The 16,280-nt window shown below is 48.6% G+C and overlaps 1 protein-coding gene across 8 annotated transcripts in view; it reads right to left on the reverse strand.

Moving 5' to 3' along the window:
• Window positions 1-16,280, reverse strand: part of TCF3 (transcription factor 3) — a 122,036-nt gene that overhangs the window by 17,131 nt on the left and 88,625 nt on the right. For all 8 annotated transcript variants that reach the window (XM_074939225.1, XM_074939224.1, XM_074939223.1 and 5 more), the window contains 4 exons: window positions 13,704-13,753; window positions 5,213-5,315; window positions 4,551-4,690; window positions 2,029-2,155 (listed from right to left, as the gene is read on the reverse strand). In XM_074939225.1, the coding sequence (XP_074795326.1) occupies window positions 2,029-2,155; window positions 4,551-4,690; window positions 5,213-5,315; window positions 13,704-13,753 (420 nt within the window). The remainder of the gene's footprint in view (window positions 1-2,028; window positions 2,156-4,550; window positions 4,691-5,212; window positions 5,316-13,703; window positions 13,754-16,280) is intronic.

Here is a 16,280-nt window from a genome sequence, read left to right on the forward strand (position 1 = left end):
GCATGGGGAGGAGGTGACCAGCCCTCTGTGGAGAAAGAGGTGGTTAGGGACTATTTAGAAAAGCTGGACGTGCACAAGTCTATGGGGCCGGACGAGTTGCATCCGAGAGTGCTAAAGGAATTGGCGGCTGTGATTGCAGAGCCATTGGCCATTATCTTTGAAAACTCGTGGCGAATGGGGGAAGTCCCGGATGACTGGAAAAAGGCTAATGTAGTGCCAATCTTTAAAAAAGGGAAGAAGGAGGATCCTGGGAACTACAGGCCAGTCAGCCTCACCTCAGTCCCCGGAAAAATCATGGAGCAGGTCCTCAAGGAATCAATCCTGAAGCACTTAGACGAGAGTAAAGTGATCAGGAACAGTCAGCATGGATTCAGCAAGGGAAGGTCATGCCTGACTAATCTAATCGCCTTCTATGATGAGATTACTGATGCTGTGGATGAAGGGAAAGCAGTGGATGTATTGTTTCTTGACTTTAGCAAAGCTTTTGACACGGTCTCCCACAGTATTCTTGTCAGCAAGTTAAAGAAGTATGGGCTGGATGAATGGACTATAAGGTGGGTAGAAAGTTGGCTAGATTGTCGGGCTCAACGGGTAGTGATCAATGGCTCCATGTCTAGCTGGCAGCCGGTGTCAAGTGGAGTGCCCCAAGGGTCGGTCCTGGGGCCGGTTTTGTTCAATATCTTCATAAATGATCTGGAGGATGGTGTGGATTGCACTCTCAGCAAATTTGCGGATGATACTAAACTGGGAGGAGTGGTAGATACGCTGGAGGGCAGAGATAGGATACAGAGGGACCTAGACAAATTGGAGGATTGGGCCAAAAGAAACCTGATGAGGTTCAATAAGGATAAGTGCAGGGTCCTGCACTTAGGACGGAAGAACCCAATGCACAGCTACAGACTAGGGACCGAATGGCTAGGCAGCAGTTCTGCGGAAAAGGACCTAGGGGTTACAGTGGACGAGAAGTTGGATATGAGTCAGCAGTGTGCCCTTGTTGCCAAGAAGGCCAATGGCATTTTGGGATGTATAAGTAGGGGCATAGCGAGCAGATCGAGGGACGTGATCGTTCCCCTCTATTCAACATTGGTGAGGCCTCATCTGGAGTACTGTGTCCAGTTTTGGGCCCCACACTACAAGAAGGATGTGGATAAATTGGAGAGAGTCCAGTGAAGGGCAACAAAAATGATTAGGGGTCTGGAACACATGACTTATGAGGAGAGGCTGAGGGAACTGGGATTGTTTAGTCTGCAGAAGAGAAGAATGAGGGGGGATTTGATAGCTGCTTTCAACTACCTGAGAGGTGGTTCCAAAGAGGATGGTTCTAGACTATTCTCAGTGGTAGAAGATGACAGGACAAGGAGTAATGGTCTCAAGTTGCAGTGGGGGAGGTTTAGGTTGGATATTAGGAAAAAAACTTAGGGAGGGTGGTGAAACACTGGAATGCGTTACCTAGGGAGGTGGTAGAATCTCCTTCCTTAGAAGTTTTTAAGGTCAGGCTTGACAAAGCCCTGGCTGGGATGATTTAATTGGGGACTGGTCCTGCTTTGAGCAGGGGGTTGGACTAGATGACCTCCTGAGGTCCCTTCCAACCCTGATATTCTATGATTCTATGATTCCAGTTTCCCTCTGGGACCCATGAGCTGGGTGTGAAAACACATGCATGGATCGAAAGCAACGAGCAACTTAAACCTCTGGGCACAGAGGCTGCGGGGGGGGGGGGGGGGCAGGCACACATGGATCTCACCCCTTCTTCTCTGCCAGATCATGCCTGATTATCCAGCAGCAATAACCCCCACTAAATCTCTTGCCTTGTGGCGTAGCTCCAGGCCTACGCGTGACACATGAGGGATAAGACCTGGTGTCATGCAAACAGAGTGCAAGCATTATTCTCGAACGTCCCGGACAGTGGCTTTAACCCCACACCTCCGTGTGCATTAGACATTTACCTTTCCTGGATTAACCTGCATGCAGTGGGAGGGTGGAAATGTCAGTGGCCTCTGCCCAAGACTTGCCAAACCGTGTACATACCCATCATGTTGTCTGTCCCACTGATCGGCGGCGTGTGACTGGGCACGCCGTAAGGGGTGGAGGCAGAGGGAAAGCCAGACACAGAGGAAAGTCCGCCATTAACTTCTCCTGAATGCATCGGGTAGTTCTAGAAAAGAGAAAGGGGAAGAGGCATGAGACATCCCCTGGGACGGTCCACAGCACATCAGGATTTAGGTAGCACCCACGCCAAGGTGCAATGTAGCAGTTAGTGAGTGTGGATCAACTGTGCCCTCTGATGGACCAAATCTCTGACCTGACTGCACTGCCTTCCAGCAGCTGGAGATGGTGGACGTCGCCAGGACTCCCTCGAATTTTATACATCAGAATGAATTTTTTTATGTGCACCTACATATTGGTGATGTGTGGTGGGGCCAAGGAGTTCGGGGCGGGGGGGAGGGGGGGGGGCTCAGGGCTGGGGCAGAGGGTTGGAGTGCAGGGGGATGAGGGCTCTGGATATTGGTGAAGGCTCTGGGGTGGGGCCAGGGATGAGGGGATTGAGGTGTGGGAGGGGGCTCAGAGCTGGGGCAGAGGGTTGGGGTGTGGGGGGGATAAGGACTCTGGGGATGAGGTATTCAGGGCGCGGGAGGGGTCTTGGGGCTGGGGCAGAGTTGGGTGCAGGGGGTGAGGGCTCTGGCTAGAAGTGAAGGCTTTGGGGTGGGGGCTCAGGGCTGGGGCAGGGGGTGGGGGGTGCAGGCTGCCTCGGGGCTGCAGCGGGGAGAGAGGACTCCCCCCAGCAGCTCAGGGCCAGGTAAGAGGCGCCTCTCCCCAGCCATGGCAGCTCCAGCGGGGCTGGGCCAGGGGAAGGGCGCCTCTCCCTGCCTGCGCAGCCCTTGATAGTTTGTTGTGTGGCTTTCAGGGAACTTAGGACATTGCCACATTACTGCCACTGAGGGGGATTCTGCTGCTGCTCTAGTGATGGGGAAAGTCCCCAACTGCAGCTGAGTCAGAGAGAGAGGGAGAGGGAGAGAGAGAGCGCGAGCGCAGAAAACACCCTCCAAAATCAGCAAAAATTGTGGACACGTTTTCATGAATTCTCCCTCCCCGCAACCCCTTATCACACCCAGCCATGGAGCTGGTGGAAAGTTTCCAGATTCTGAAATTCATTGTTGCAAATTTTTTGAATTGGGGGGGGGGAAGGGGGGGGCATGGAGAGAGGCAGGAAAAGGGGGATGTTTGAGAAATTGGAAGGCCAAGAAGCAGACGGGTTCTTTTCAGAATAGGCAACCTGCCCACACACCGCACGGACACCCCCCCACCCCCAGCGGGAACGACTGCACTCCCCCACTTCAGAAAACGGTAGCCACGGCTCGGAATGCAGGCTCTCATTTCTACAGCTGATCCTGCAGCATCCATGCCTTCGCCCTGAGGGAGGAAGGGCGGTCTGGTAGCTAAGGCACCAGGAGTGGGAGTCAGGAAATCTAGGACCTTGGGGAAGTCACTTAGTCTCCCTGCGTCACACGTGGGGTTGAGAAGATAAATATTCTGAAGATCGTGAGACACTACTGCAGTGAGGGCCAAGTAAACACCTAATTTTAGACAGTCTCAGATTTTAAGGCCAGAGGGTACCAGTTTGATCTCTGTCCAGTACAGTCTGCCCTCCTGTACCACCCAGGCCTCGATCGCTCCCAAAATAATTCTCAGAGCAGATCTAAATTGATCACCAAGCTAGCGCTGGGCAGGTTACATTTGGACAATCGAGTGAACACCCCTACAGCAGGATAAACCCGAAGTGCTCTGCTTTAGCTGGGGAGGGGAAGACACTTTCCATGTCTATGCCCAAGTGCCCCCAGCTACAGAACAGGGGTAACTTCCCGGTCACTGACAAACTACATTAATGTTTGCCAGGGCCTGGATGCGGTGGTGAGGGGCCTCGCAGAGACAATTACAAGGCCGATGACCCGTATTTTCAGAACGGCGGCATAAGAGCATCTTGCTATTTCAAAGAGCGCTGCCAAAGAGCAAGCCGTCAGTATGTTTACAAAGGGACAGAAGCCTGGGATCTCACTCAACACCAAAGTCCGCTCCTTGCTAGCGCCGGTTGAAAGAGTATTTTACAGTAACACTGCACAGACGTACCCTTTGTCAGACTACAAAAGTCTCGCCAAATTGCTCCACGGAAGGTGAGAATCATTATTCCCATTTAACAGGCCAGGCAAACTGAGACCCAGATCAGGGAAGTGAGTCAGTGGCTGAGCTGGGAAGAGACCCCAAGAGTCTGGCACTCTGCCCTGTGCTCCTACAACTCCATGAAAAGAAAAGGAGGACTTGTGGCACCTTAGAGACTAACCAATTTATTTGAGCCTAAGCTTTGCATCCGATGCAGTGAGCTGTACCTCACGAAAGCTTAGGCTCAAATAAATTGGTTAGTCTCTAAGGTGCCACAAGTCCTCCTGTTCTTTTTGCGAATACAGACTAACACGGCTGTTACTCTGACAACTACATGGTGCCACCTAAACATTCACACTCTGCTCAATGCTAAGACATCACCGGAGACACATTACCATCCGTTCGTGCTGATGTAAACTATTAAAGCCACTGGACTGTGTGAGAGGAGCCGAGGAGCCTCCCAGCATGGCTCCATAGCTCGACTGGCTCATGGTGCCGGACGAACTCCACAGATCTGGCGAGTTATGAAGTCCATCTGCAAGGCAAGCAACCATGTCAACACCGGGGATATAAAACTGCAACACACAAGAAACATCAGCAGGGCAAGAGTCCCATGAAGCAAAGGGGGGAAGGGGAGACTAGCTGAGTAATGCTGATGGCGCGCACTCTGTGCGGACACAGGAGTTGTGCAGTACATTATTTGTAGTGCGACAGCATTTAGGAGCCGCATTAATGGACCAGGCAGGTTGCTAGGAAGGTCTCTGCCCTGCAAAGCTTACAATCTGCAGGACAGCCTCAGGGCTCAGGTGCGCTGCAAGACAAGGTTGTAGGTCAGGAGGCTACAACCAGCCATAAGCCTGGGATCCGATGTAATGGCGGTGATTACAGCATTATTGGGTGTACGTATTTACAAGTGAGCTTTATGCATGCCTGCCCCACCACCACCCACACACACTGCATCACACACTGCTAGGAAATCCCCTCTGTCACTACTTTGGATGTAACAGGATAGGGGGCAGCTGCTGTGAAGCTGGGGTCACCAGCATTAACTACTGACCTGGCATGTAGAAGGCTCCAGGATACACAGTGCTGGGAGGTTTCGAGGGGGCATATCCAGCTGGATCCCTGCTGTAGTCATCACCTGAGTTGGATGGATACACCTGCAAAGGGCCGGAAGGGGGATGAGGTAGGGAGAGAGGCCTGCCCATTCAAATAGCTTTCGTGCCTTCTAGATTCTCTTCTCCCTCGTCCCTCTGCCTTTTCCTGACAGGCTACCTTTCCCCACCAGATAGCCTTTAACCTATTTATTGTGGCTAATAATGTAGCCAATTCCCACAGTAAAAAGAAAAGGGAAAAAAAAAGAAAAAGGAAGAAGTTCAGCCAAAGTTAAAGCTGAAAAGCGATACACTAAGTTATTCAGGAAATCCTCACAGCTAAGATGGGCACCAACCTTAACTCTGTCCCCTTCTCCCTGGTGCCTCTCCCCGCTGTCACACTAAACTTGGCCTCCTGCATCCCTCATCACATCTCATATGTGGGCTGGAGATCACCTAACCGACCCTTTCCACCCAGACAATCAATCTTTCATCAAATAAATCCAACTGACGCGCAGCTGCCAACACTCGGGAGGGGGTGGAGAAGAAGTGAAAGCAGAAACGTGCCCTACATTTTTGATCTTTCATGCCCCGTGTGTGACGGAACAGGCCAGCACGAGAAGTTCCAGCTTTCCTCTTTAGTTCCCTTTTCTGTTGTTATGGCTTTTTATGGGTAACCACAAGGATTATTTCTGGATGTTAAACCCCAGTCCCCAGTCAGATTCAGAGGGAAATGGGAGGCAAGTATTCTGGACCCATTTGCTCCTGTATCTGCTTTTCCTTACCAAAAAGGCTTCACTGTCACCTATACCCAGCTCTTCCGTAGTGCCTTTCATCCGGAGAGCTGAGAGTGCTTTGCAAAGGAGGCAAGTATTCATTATCCCCGTTTGACTGATTGGGAAACTGAGGCAGACGCCAAGGTCTTCATCAGTGAGGCTCTTCACCCCCTGGCAGCCCTTGACAGAAGTCACCTCCAAATTCCATTCAAACCCTCTACGACACACCCCACTGCAGGCCAGCTGCTCAGCCCGGCGGCACGGGTACAGTGCTGGGTTCGAGCAGCATGAAAACCTGCCGCTCAGCATGTGCGACGCAGCCCAGGTCAGGACACCTGCAAGCCCTGGCTTAGTTTACTGAAAAGCATCATCCTCTCCAAATGGGCCAGGCTCTTGGGAACAGGAGCCTACATGGCCCGCTGCATGACAGACTCCAAACGAAGGAGACCGAACACGCGCACACAATGATGCCTGCACGGAATCTAGAATGCTGCGGGATTCCTTCCTTTAGGGCAAATAACTCTTGGTCAGCCCCATGAACCTTTACTTCTGCAGTAAAGGATTTCCAACAACAAAAGAGGTGGAACCAACACCTATTCCGTTTATTCAGCGCAACTAAGGGACTCAAAGGAGCGTTGTCCCTCAAAATGAAGGACACTCGCAGAGGTCTGCTTCTGTAGATGGCTACAGCAACACTACAGTGGAGCTATGTGCATGTCATGTGTTCCGTAGCACTTTGAGAATAGAGGCAGGTAGCAAAGAAAGGGTTATTGACCAAATGGATGCTAGAAAGCCCGCTGAAGACAAATCTCTCGTGTGCTGATGTTCAAATGTGTTGAACAAACGCACACTGGATATGCAAATAAACCGAAATGCCATTTAAACTGATGCGAAAACCTTCCCAGGACCTATTTTCATCACTATTGATTCATTCTGAAACTATTTTCTTTTTAAATACATATGAAAGCAGGGACCGGGGGTTGCAGTAACTTTTCCGGGCATTCTCAGTTCATCAAATGACTGGAAAAGCATTTCTGTTTGTAAGGGAAGCCAGCAGGGATGTGGCAAGGGTCTATTTCCCCCCGATTCACCCTCCCCCCAGTCTGCAACTTCTAACATTTTTATTGGCACAAGTACAAAGTGCCAATGAGGAAGAGTAGAAGAATGGCTCTATTTTTACAATTGCCCAAAACACTGAGAAAATGGGTTTTAACAGGGAGACAGCAAAAATGTGCTCTGAAAAGCATCGGTGATTACTCTTGTTAAAATAAATTCATCCCTTTGCACCTTCAGTTCCTGCTTCTCAGACTAGCCATCCCAGAGACGAAGGCATCAAAATGCACCATCTAAAGAAGAGCACCCACAGCTGAGACAAACAACAATCACTGATACCCAGTGTGTCCAGCGCATGCCTGGATGGAGTGATGCAATGAATTTCACAAGGCTCCGGACAATGTTTACACTCCATCTTTAAAAAAAAAAACAAAAAACCTCAGAACCATGTCCTCCAAAGAGGCTTTAAAAATCCCTTGTTCTCTCTCTCTCATATACCCTTGCCCCTTCGCTTTCTCTTCTTAGTGAGCAAACCCCCTGACCATGCTCCAAAGTCGGTTGTCTTCCAATACTATACACCAGTGTGTCTTTAAAAACAAAAACAAAAAACCCCACCACCATCCACTAGCTCTTTGTCAGCTCACACAGCAGATTTACGACCCCTACCCCACCGTTTTAACATGTTCCACAACTCTTTGGGCTAATCTGAAGGTGATGACTGAATTAAGGGAGAGCTGTAAGAGTCCCTATTGCTCCCCTCACTCCTATAGGGGCCCCCCGTGTGTCTCCTGCTGCTTTGTACCCAGAAGCAGCAATCACCAAACTGCAGTGTTCTCTGGGTGACTGGAGGAGAAAGAGACGGCAGAGAATGTAACTTGTGACCTTCTGTTTCAACAGATCGCCAAGTTCAGATGGAGTCTTTATTGACCTGATAGCACAAATTTAGATCATAAACTCATAAAAAAACCACAGAGGGAAGGGAGAGAACTGACAGATGCTGACAACTGGCCCCCACGCCCTCTTAAAAAAAAAAACAACCTAAAAGCCCTTTGCTTTTGTCTGTATCCAAGAATCTCCCCATTTCAACACAGAGACAAACCTTGAAGTGGAATGCATGAAAAAAAAGTGTGTGTGTGTGTGTGTGTGTGGACTGCGCGTGTTTGTGGCAGGGAGGTGGGGAGAGATGGGGAATGGAACAGGCTACAAAGAATAAGAATCCAGTAAATTGACTTTTCCTATAATTTGATTAAATAGCGGGAGCTGGGACAGGGAATCGAATGAAGCACATCTAATAGCCCTGCACCATCTGCCAGCCCCTGGCACCTGGCCAGTCTCCAGGCAGCTGTGCAGCACTGGAGGAGAGGAAGAAGGGGTGGGGGTGGGGAAAGGAGGTTTAACATATTTAATAAATCCTGAGCGAGAATAAAAAAAACGGTAAGAAATATCCTCACCCAGGCAGGAAGCCGACGCAGGATTCCGAAGGTGTCCAACGTTTGCACCCTGCTGTTTCCCAGACTGCTGGAACACCCCCCTGCCTCCTCCCATAGGGACACAGGCACCCCCCATTCCTGGCTTTGAACTCTCCCCACCCCACCCCGCCCCCAGCTCTATTTCAAGGGAGTCAAATTTCAGTCCGATTACTCATTAACGCTCCGAGGTCCTCCACACCCACCGCAATGCAATTCACTCATGCAGCCGCCCCGACACATCAGCGCTCCCTGGATGTGTGAGGTAGATCTAGTGTGTGGGGAGTGTGGACACATGCACACACACTTTTTTTTTTTTTAAAAGCCTGGAGACAACAGATGCATAAAATTCAAGCCGCTCATTTTAAGAGGATGTTTCTAGGAAAGAAAGAAAAGCCCTGGAAATCTTTCGTTTCGGCGTTAAATAATAAGGAGGCTTTCAAACAGCTTTTTCTAAAGACATCTAAGAGTATGTTAGTTGGGGTTAAGGGAGAGGGGAGAAGAGGGGGAGCTGGAAATAGAGATGTTCCATCAGCTAACGCTGTCTGTTGTCCTCCAGAGAGCAGGCAGGCGGCCGCTCAACTCAAGTCACCCCACCCATCAGCTGCCCCCCCCCCTTCTCCCCAACTAGCATCCCCAGCTTGCTGAAAGTCACCATGCACAGAGATAAGAGCCCTCTAAGCCTGCCTTCAAAATATGTAAAGCAGCCGACGAGCCTCCAAAATCCTCTGTGCTTGGGAGGACCTGACAGAATCCACACGCAGACCCACAGGAAACAGTAAATCATAGCCAGGTCTCTCCTCCCCCCCCAGCCTTTGCCTCTGTCAGCTAGAGAGTCAGACCTCTGGGACCTACAGGTGAGATCATTTCCTGTGTTTAAAATTGCTAGCACGGAGAGTAAAAGGAGGGAGCTTGCCAAGAAACCGCATTAAATTCACCAGCACTGGGATTCTCAGGGTGTTTTGGTTCTCCCACCCTGTTATTCTTGTTCAAATGCATAAACCAGTGAGGGACTTCAGGCAACCTTGCAGACTAATATTAAACAGAGCAGTGACCAGACTGTAAATTTATACACTTAAAATAGTTGCCAGCCACCATACTTTTGACTGCAACAGAATCTTCAAACAACCTACTATTCTAGGAGCACTGAAGCCAATTTCCACAGGACTCAGAGACAAAGCCAGACAATGCTTCGAGTTGTATGTATGTATGTATGTGATCTGAGATCTCTACTAGACAAGGGCACATGGATGGTTAAGAAATGTGACTTGGGTCAAAAAGCAAAAGGTAGGGGCTGGCTAGTGTCTCAGGGAGGCAGAGCAAATGCTGGATCAACACGTGTGTGTCTCCGCTCTGGTGCGCATGTGGTGGGCAGAATCTCTCGTTGACCCAGATTACAAGTTTTTACTCCCTTTGTTGGGAAAACGCAGCAGCGGCAGTGCCATTGATATATGGATCCAAAGGCCAGAAGGAACCCTTGTGAGCACCTATTCAGATCTTCTGCACAACAGAAGAATTTCACTTAGTAACTCCTCCATCTTTTAAACCAAGCAAGTGGCAAACTGATACGATTTGTCATAGGTCATACAGAGTTTGGTGTATCCAAGAAGCAATTTTAAGGTGGCTTGTGAGAGGCGAAAGGCAGGTGTCGGATACAGAGCGGGATATCTGGGACACAAGCAAGAGGATTTCAGCTGTACTTTTACCAAATGGATTTTGATGCAACTGAACCCTTCTAAGCAGCTGCCAGTTGTATCACACTCAACACTATTCAGTCAGGCCCTGATCCTTCTCCCGCTGAAGCGGATGGGAAAGTTCCTACAGACTTCAATGGCAGCAGGCTTTAAGTGCACAGGCTCCAGGCCTATTTTCAGGGTGATTCTTGCACGTGGGGTAATTAGACACAGACTCTCTGCCTCGGGACCCATTCCTTATTGTGCCATCCAAACTATGCAGCCAGCCGCCAGACACGGTCACATACACCCTGACTTATTACTCAGAGCAGCACAGGAAAGAATGCGGCTCCTCGGGCCCAAAGGAAAGAAAGGAGTGTGTGGGTGGCGAACGCACAGCGGCACAGAGAGAATAAGAGCTGCAGCAGACTTTGCTGTTTTCCAAAGCTGCTACTTCACAAGGGCAAAAAACTCAAGGACGACCATGTGCTAATGTACAACAGCGTGACCACAGGACACACCTGAGGGGCCATTCATGACCAGACCTGATAGTTAGAAGAAAGACCAGCCTACCTCCATCCCATCTCCCTTGCCATCAAAGGAGTAGGCAACATCCCCCGGCTTCCATGCTTTCCACTAACTTTTCTAGTTCGCTCTTTAACTCACTGATGTGTTTGCATCTCATGCTGCCTTTGGCAGCGCTTCCCCTGCTTCAGCCACCCTCAACTATTTCAGCCACTGACCATTCCAAGTTTTCAAAGCAGTTATGGAATTAAGATTAAAGTACTTTATTTTAATAAGATGTTTATGAACCTATTTACTTTGCACAGGGTCCAGTGATAACATGGAGCAGGCTCTTTTGCTGAATGTTTGCAGACGACCTCAGACGAGAAAACTTCTTTGATCAGCTGCCCATTAGGAGGGCAAAGCCTCACTGGCCACATACTTAATTCTATGTATAGGTGCATATTTCTCTCTCCTGGAGAAAGAGGGTTTTAGACCTCATGGAGGTCTAAAAAAAAAAAATTAAGGCGGGAAAGGAGGGAAGAGGAGGTAGGGCAGAGAAGAGACAGCAGACACTCTCTCACCCCTAGACCACGGAAATAATTCTCTATGAAAAAGTGAAGCTAAATTCGCTTTAGCAGCCTGCACTGGAAGAGAAGAGCGCGTGCGCTCCCACACGTGACTTCTAGCCATTTATGTTCCACTGGTCCCTTGCCACTGCAATTCAGGGGCTGCTGCACTTTGCTAAGGATTACATAACCCTCCATCTTTCCTCCAGGGATGCAGAACAGGTTATACTATTCCTAGTAAATTCCATCCTACTCTCTCTTAGCTGGGGTGGGAAGAAGAGGGTAGTTTCTCCGACAACAGGGGCATGCTGTTTACAGAGCCGCATGCACATTCACGCCACCTTGCCGCTGGGCTGGCTCAGAATTTATTATTATTTTGTTTAAAGGCAAAAGAGGGGGTTGCTGTCCAATTTGGCTCCAGTACCAGAGAGCAACTCTGTGCCTGGCCCAGCAGTCAAGCAGAATGATCCCATGCAGTGAGACTACCATCTCTTTGGGCCTGATTCATCCTGGAGCACAGTGTCTGTGCTTCAATAGAGTTTTCCAAAGCGACTCGGAATTCTGGGTGCCATGCTAGAGAGATGGTAAAGGGGCCTGGTTTTCAGGAAATGTTGAGCACCCATCCTCTGGAAACCTGCCCCTTCAAACTAGAGACCCCGTGGCCTCCACAATCACTAGTACCTCCTTTGAAAACTGAAGCCAATAACTGTAACCAGCAGGGTTAACTGGCCATCTGCTAAGGAGCAATGCGTTTCTCATATACTACCTCCAATGAATGCTCTGGGAGCTAACCCAAATTCAACTGCTCCGAGTTCCACCCTGGACCTGAAGGGACAGCATGAATTCAGATTCGGTTTGAACAGGGCAGCTTAAAATGCACCACAGGGGATGCTTATTGCAGCTAAACTAGGGCACAGCCTGCAATAAGAAGCCCCTCAAGTGTCCTTCATTTCGGGGGTCGGCATTGGTTAGTCCCAAACTTGCCTCTATTCCAAACTAATTGTGTGTGTCCTGCTGGACTTTCACCGTAGAAAACATTTCACTTCAGAAATCATGAAACCGAGATTACAGACTGTGCTTTACACTAAAGGAAGGAATACCACAGCGGTTTTATGTTCCCTGTACGAAGGAGTGAATGTGTGTCCATCCCATGTGTTTTGAGACTTTGGGCCTGTGTAGTCTGAGCAGAACGGAAGGCTCACAGCACACACTCAGAAGAGCACAAGTCTTCCACTCAAGAGAATTTCACCTCCACTTTCACCTGAAGTTTGCAATCCATCCACACACAGGCAGTCAAGCAAAAGCTAGAGCATGGAATGCAGTTTTGCTCTTCGGTGCTTCTGGCCAATGCAAAGCTGCTCTGCTCCCATCTGCGTGAGAACCCTCCAGTCCACTCCAATTAACTCTCCTGGAGATTCCATTACTTCCAGCCATAAAGACACTGTTCAGTTTATTCCCCAATAACTGCCACAGAAGTATGGCTAACATATTCCTACAGGCTGCTCGGCATTCTTATAAAACACAGGCATTCCTGCACACCTGGACCGGCCCCAGCTGCCTGCCCATGTTACAACTGGTTTGGTTTCCCTTTTGGAATGAAATCTGCTCGTGTGGAATATTACATTTCATAGGGGCATTCGCCACATAATGTCAGACAGACAAGAGCCAAGAAATTCAGGGCTATAACCGATAGGCCGTCCTTTTACTGTGCAGGTGGTGCTGCAGAGGTGGCGGCTCTGGCTGTACAGTAATACCTTACAAGCAACAGTGTCGGACCCGGGCCTTCTGCTTCCCTCTCCTCCCCTTCCTGCCCTGCAACCCAGGTGGCACTACCAAGAGCTATTCTGCACTTGAAGCGTTACACTCACTTCTCTCAGGTTACGGCCCCATTGCATCTGCACAGAACTTGGTCTTACCAATCAGACTATCAGGATTGGAAGGGACCTCAGGAGGTCATCTAGTCCAACCCCCTGCTCAAAGCAGGACCAATCCCCAATTTTTGCCCCAGATCCCTAAATGGCCCCCTCAAGGATTGAGCTCACAACCCTGGGTTTAGCAGGCCAATGCTCAAACCACTGAGCTCTCCCTCCCCCTAAATGTCTTCCCATTTCTCTGACACACTAAACTGTAGCCAGTAAACCTCTTCCCTACCCCCCAAAATACACCCCCCCCCCCCCCACAGCACTTGGATCAATGGTGACCAAATCTGTAGGGACAATAACTTATCGCTGCAGTAGGGAATATAGTTAAAATGAGATTTAGCAGCCACCGGTCCATACTAAAACTGTTGGGGATGGGGAGGCTTAAATCAACTTGAAAGATCCAACCTGAAGATGTAACGGAGCTTAGATACTGCATTAACTATAACTAGATGGAATATCTGCAGAGCAGATTTCTGTGCAGTGCTGCTTACCGATGAGGGCAGTCCTGGGGGCACCTTCCGAACCTTTTTAGGCTGGCCATCTGGTGTGGAAAAAATAAAATAAATAAGAACAGAGGATATGAAACCACCTTTGAAAGGGTAAGTTACAGGCTGGCTGCTGACACTATTGGGATATGAAGCCCCAGTGGGTGTCGGAAGCTAGTCACAAAGTGTGGCTAAGTAAAGCCGCCATTGATAGAAGACACAGCATTAAGGGCACCACTTTGATTACAACTCCTTGGTAACGCTGTACAAAAGGAAACTGATTTTGGACATAGCGTGTTGCAATGCCTCAGGTCCAACGGCTCCTGTTTTCTGCTTGTTCTCTTTACAGCCGTGTTCTCCTGGGAGAAATTGACCTGAGAATATTAAAATAGCCCCCCCTGTTAGCTGCTGCCGTGATAACAGGGGCTCACTTATCCCAGGATAAAAGGCCATGCATAAACTACTGATTTTTGGAAAGGGTGCCAATAGGTTCATTAGAGAGGGTTTGGGAGAAGAAGGGAAAGGAATCAAACCATGCAATGTTTGGCTCACCCTGCAACCTGAACACAAGTGAGCTCCAACAATGAGGAGTCCTTGTGCCACCTTAGAGACGAACAAATTTATTTGGGCATAAGCTTTCGTGGGCTAAAACCCACTTCATCAAATGCATGGAGTGGAAAATACAGTAGAGAGGTATAAATATACAGCATATGAAAAGATGGGGGTTGCCTTACCAAGTGCGGGGGGAGGGGTCAGTGCTAACAAGCTAATCCAATTAAGGTGGAAGTGGGCTGTTCTCAACTAGTGACAAGAAGTGGTGGAAATCACTTTTGCAGTGCTAATGAGGCCAATGTAATCAAGGTGGCCCATTTCAAAAAGTTAACAAGAAGGTGTGAGTATCCACAGGGGGAAATTAGCTTCTGTAGTGATCCATCCACTCCCAGTCTTTATTCAGGCCTAATTTGATGGTGTCCAGTTTGCAAATTAATTCCAGTTCTGCAGTTTCTCATTGAAATCTGTTTCTGAAGTTTTTTTTGTTGAAGAATTGCCACTTTTAAGTCTGTTATTGAGTGTCTAGGGCGACTGAAGTGTTCTCCTACTGGTTTTTGAATGTTATAATTCTGATATCAGATTTGTGTCCATTTATTCTTTAGCGTAGAGACTGTCCGGTCTGGCCCATGTACATGGCAGAGGGGCATTGCTGGCGCATGATGGCATAGATCACAAGTGAGCTCATCAGTCATTTGCTCCTTAAAAAATAACGTGCTTAGCAAAGGGCACTGTGATAGGATGTCAGGCATTAGGACTTTACCCAGAGATGGAGGGCTATTGCACTGACTTGCCCATGAAGACAGAAGAGGTGGGTCTCAGATCCAAATCAGGGGGATAAACAGTGTAGTGTTTTTAAGGTAAAAGATAGGGTATAGTGGGAAGGTACATTTTCAGGGGGGAAATCCCTAGAAGCTCAGCTAAGGGTTTATGGATTTTCTCATGAAGAATTAAGGCTAATCCTAGTCAGAGGTGAGAGTTTTAGACATCAAATGCAACGTGTTTGCTGTGTGAGCGGAGGTTGAGGGACTGTGCCCATTCATACATTTTCTAGCTTAGGAGAAGAATTCATAACACAGAACCACTCAATCCATTTAAACAGTGGAGCTGAAAACTTGAAACAGTGAAATTCTTACGCAATTAAGCTTTGAATATCAAAGCAGGTACCCTCACCTGCATTCCCCTTTCTAAAAATACCCGGGAAAAACTGCATGTAGGGTTACATTGCATCTGGCTCCATTTGCAGTGCAGAGACAAAATCAGCAGCCACAGAACAATTTCAGACGGGGTGGGGGGTGTTAGCAGGTAACATCAGCACTGGAGCATGAGCGCCTGTCTACACTTGAAAGTTAAATTCACACCCTACCTTAATCCTCATTAAAGCACAAAAGCTGTTCCTGAGTAACACCATGTGTGGATACATTTACTCCAGAATAAGAGCACTTTGTTCCAGTTTAGTTTAAATCATGTTGGATTAAGTTTAAACAGGAACACGGCATTCTTATTACAGAATAAGAGTCCACAGCTGGAGTTAAGCAGGAACAACTCCCTCTGTAGACAAGACCTTAGAGGCCAAAGGCACAACTCAGTGCCTTCAAACTCCTCAGGCAGATGACCATCTGATAATCAGGACTCTGTGTTGCTTACTGTATTACTTAAACGTTGTTACTATATCACTCCTGGCAGCCAAGGTTCACTGGGGGTAGCTTTTATATAAAGGGCACTTGAGCAGAGGCAATAGGGTTAAAGGTTAGAGGGGCACTCTCACATAGTTGCCAAGATTTTCAGATGTGACTCGTGATTTTGAGAGCCCAACTGGAGACACCTTACAGGGTCCTGATTTTCAGAAAGCATTGAGCACCTGCCCACGGGAAATCTGTCTTAGGTTGGGAAACCAAAATCACTAGTCACTTTTTACAATCTTGGCAGGTATTTGCCTGCAGAGTGGAGGAAATCACACATCGCTAAGATGCTACATAACCCAGTCTGGCAATGAATTTTTCAAATGTTTGCCAGATCCACATCTATGTAACC

This window comes from Natator depressus, chromosome 25 (genome assembly GCF_965152275.1).
Source record: "Natator depressus isolate rNatDep1 chromosome 25, rNatDep2.hap1, whole genome shotgun sequence".
NCBI lineage: Eukaryota > Metazoa > Chordata > Testudines > Cheloniidae > Natator > Natator depressus.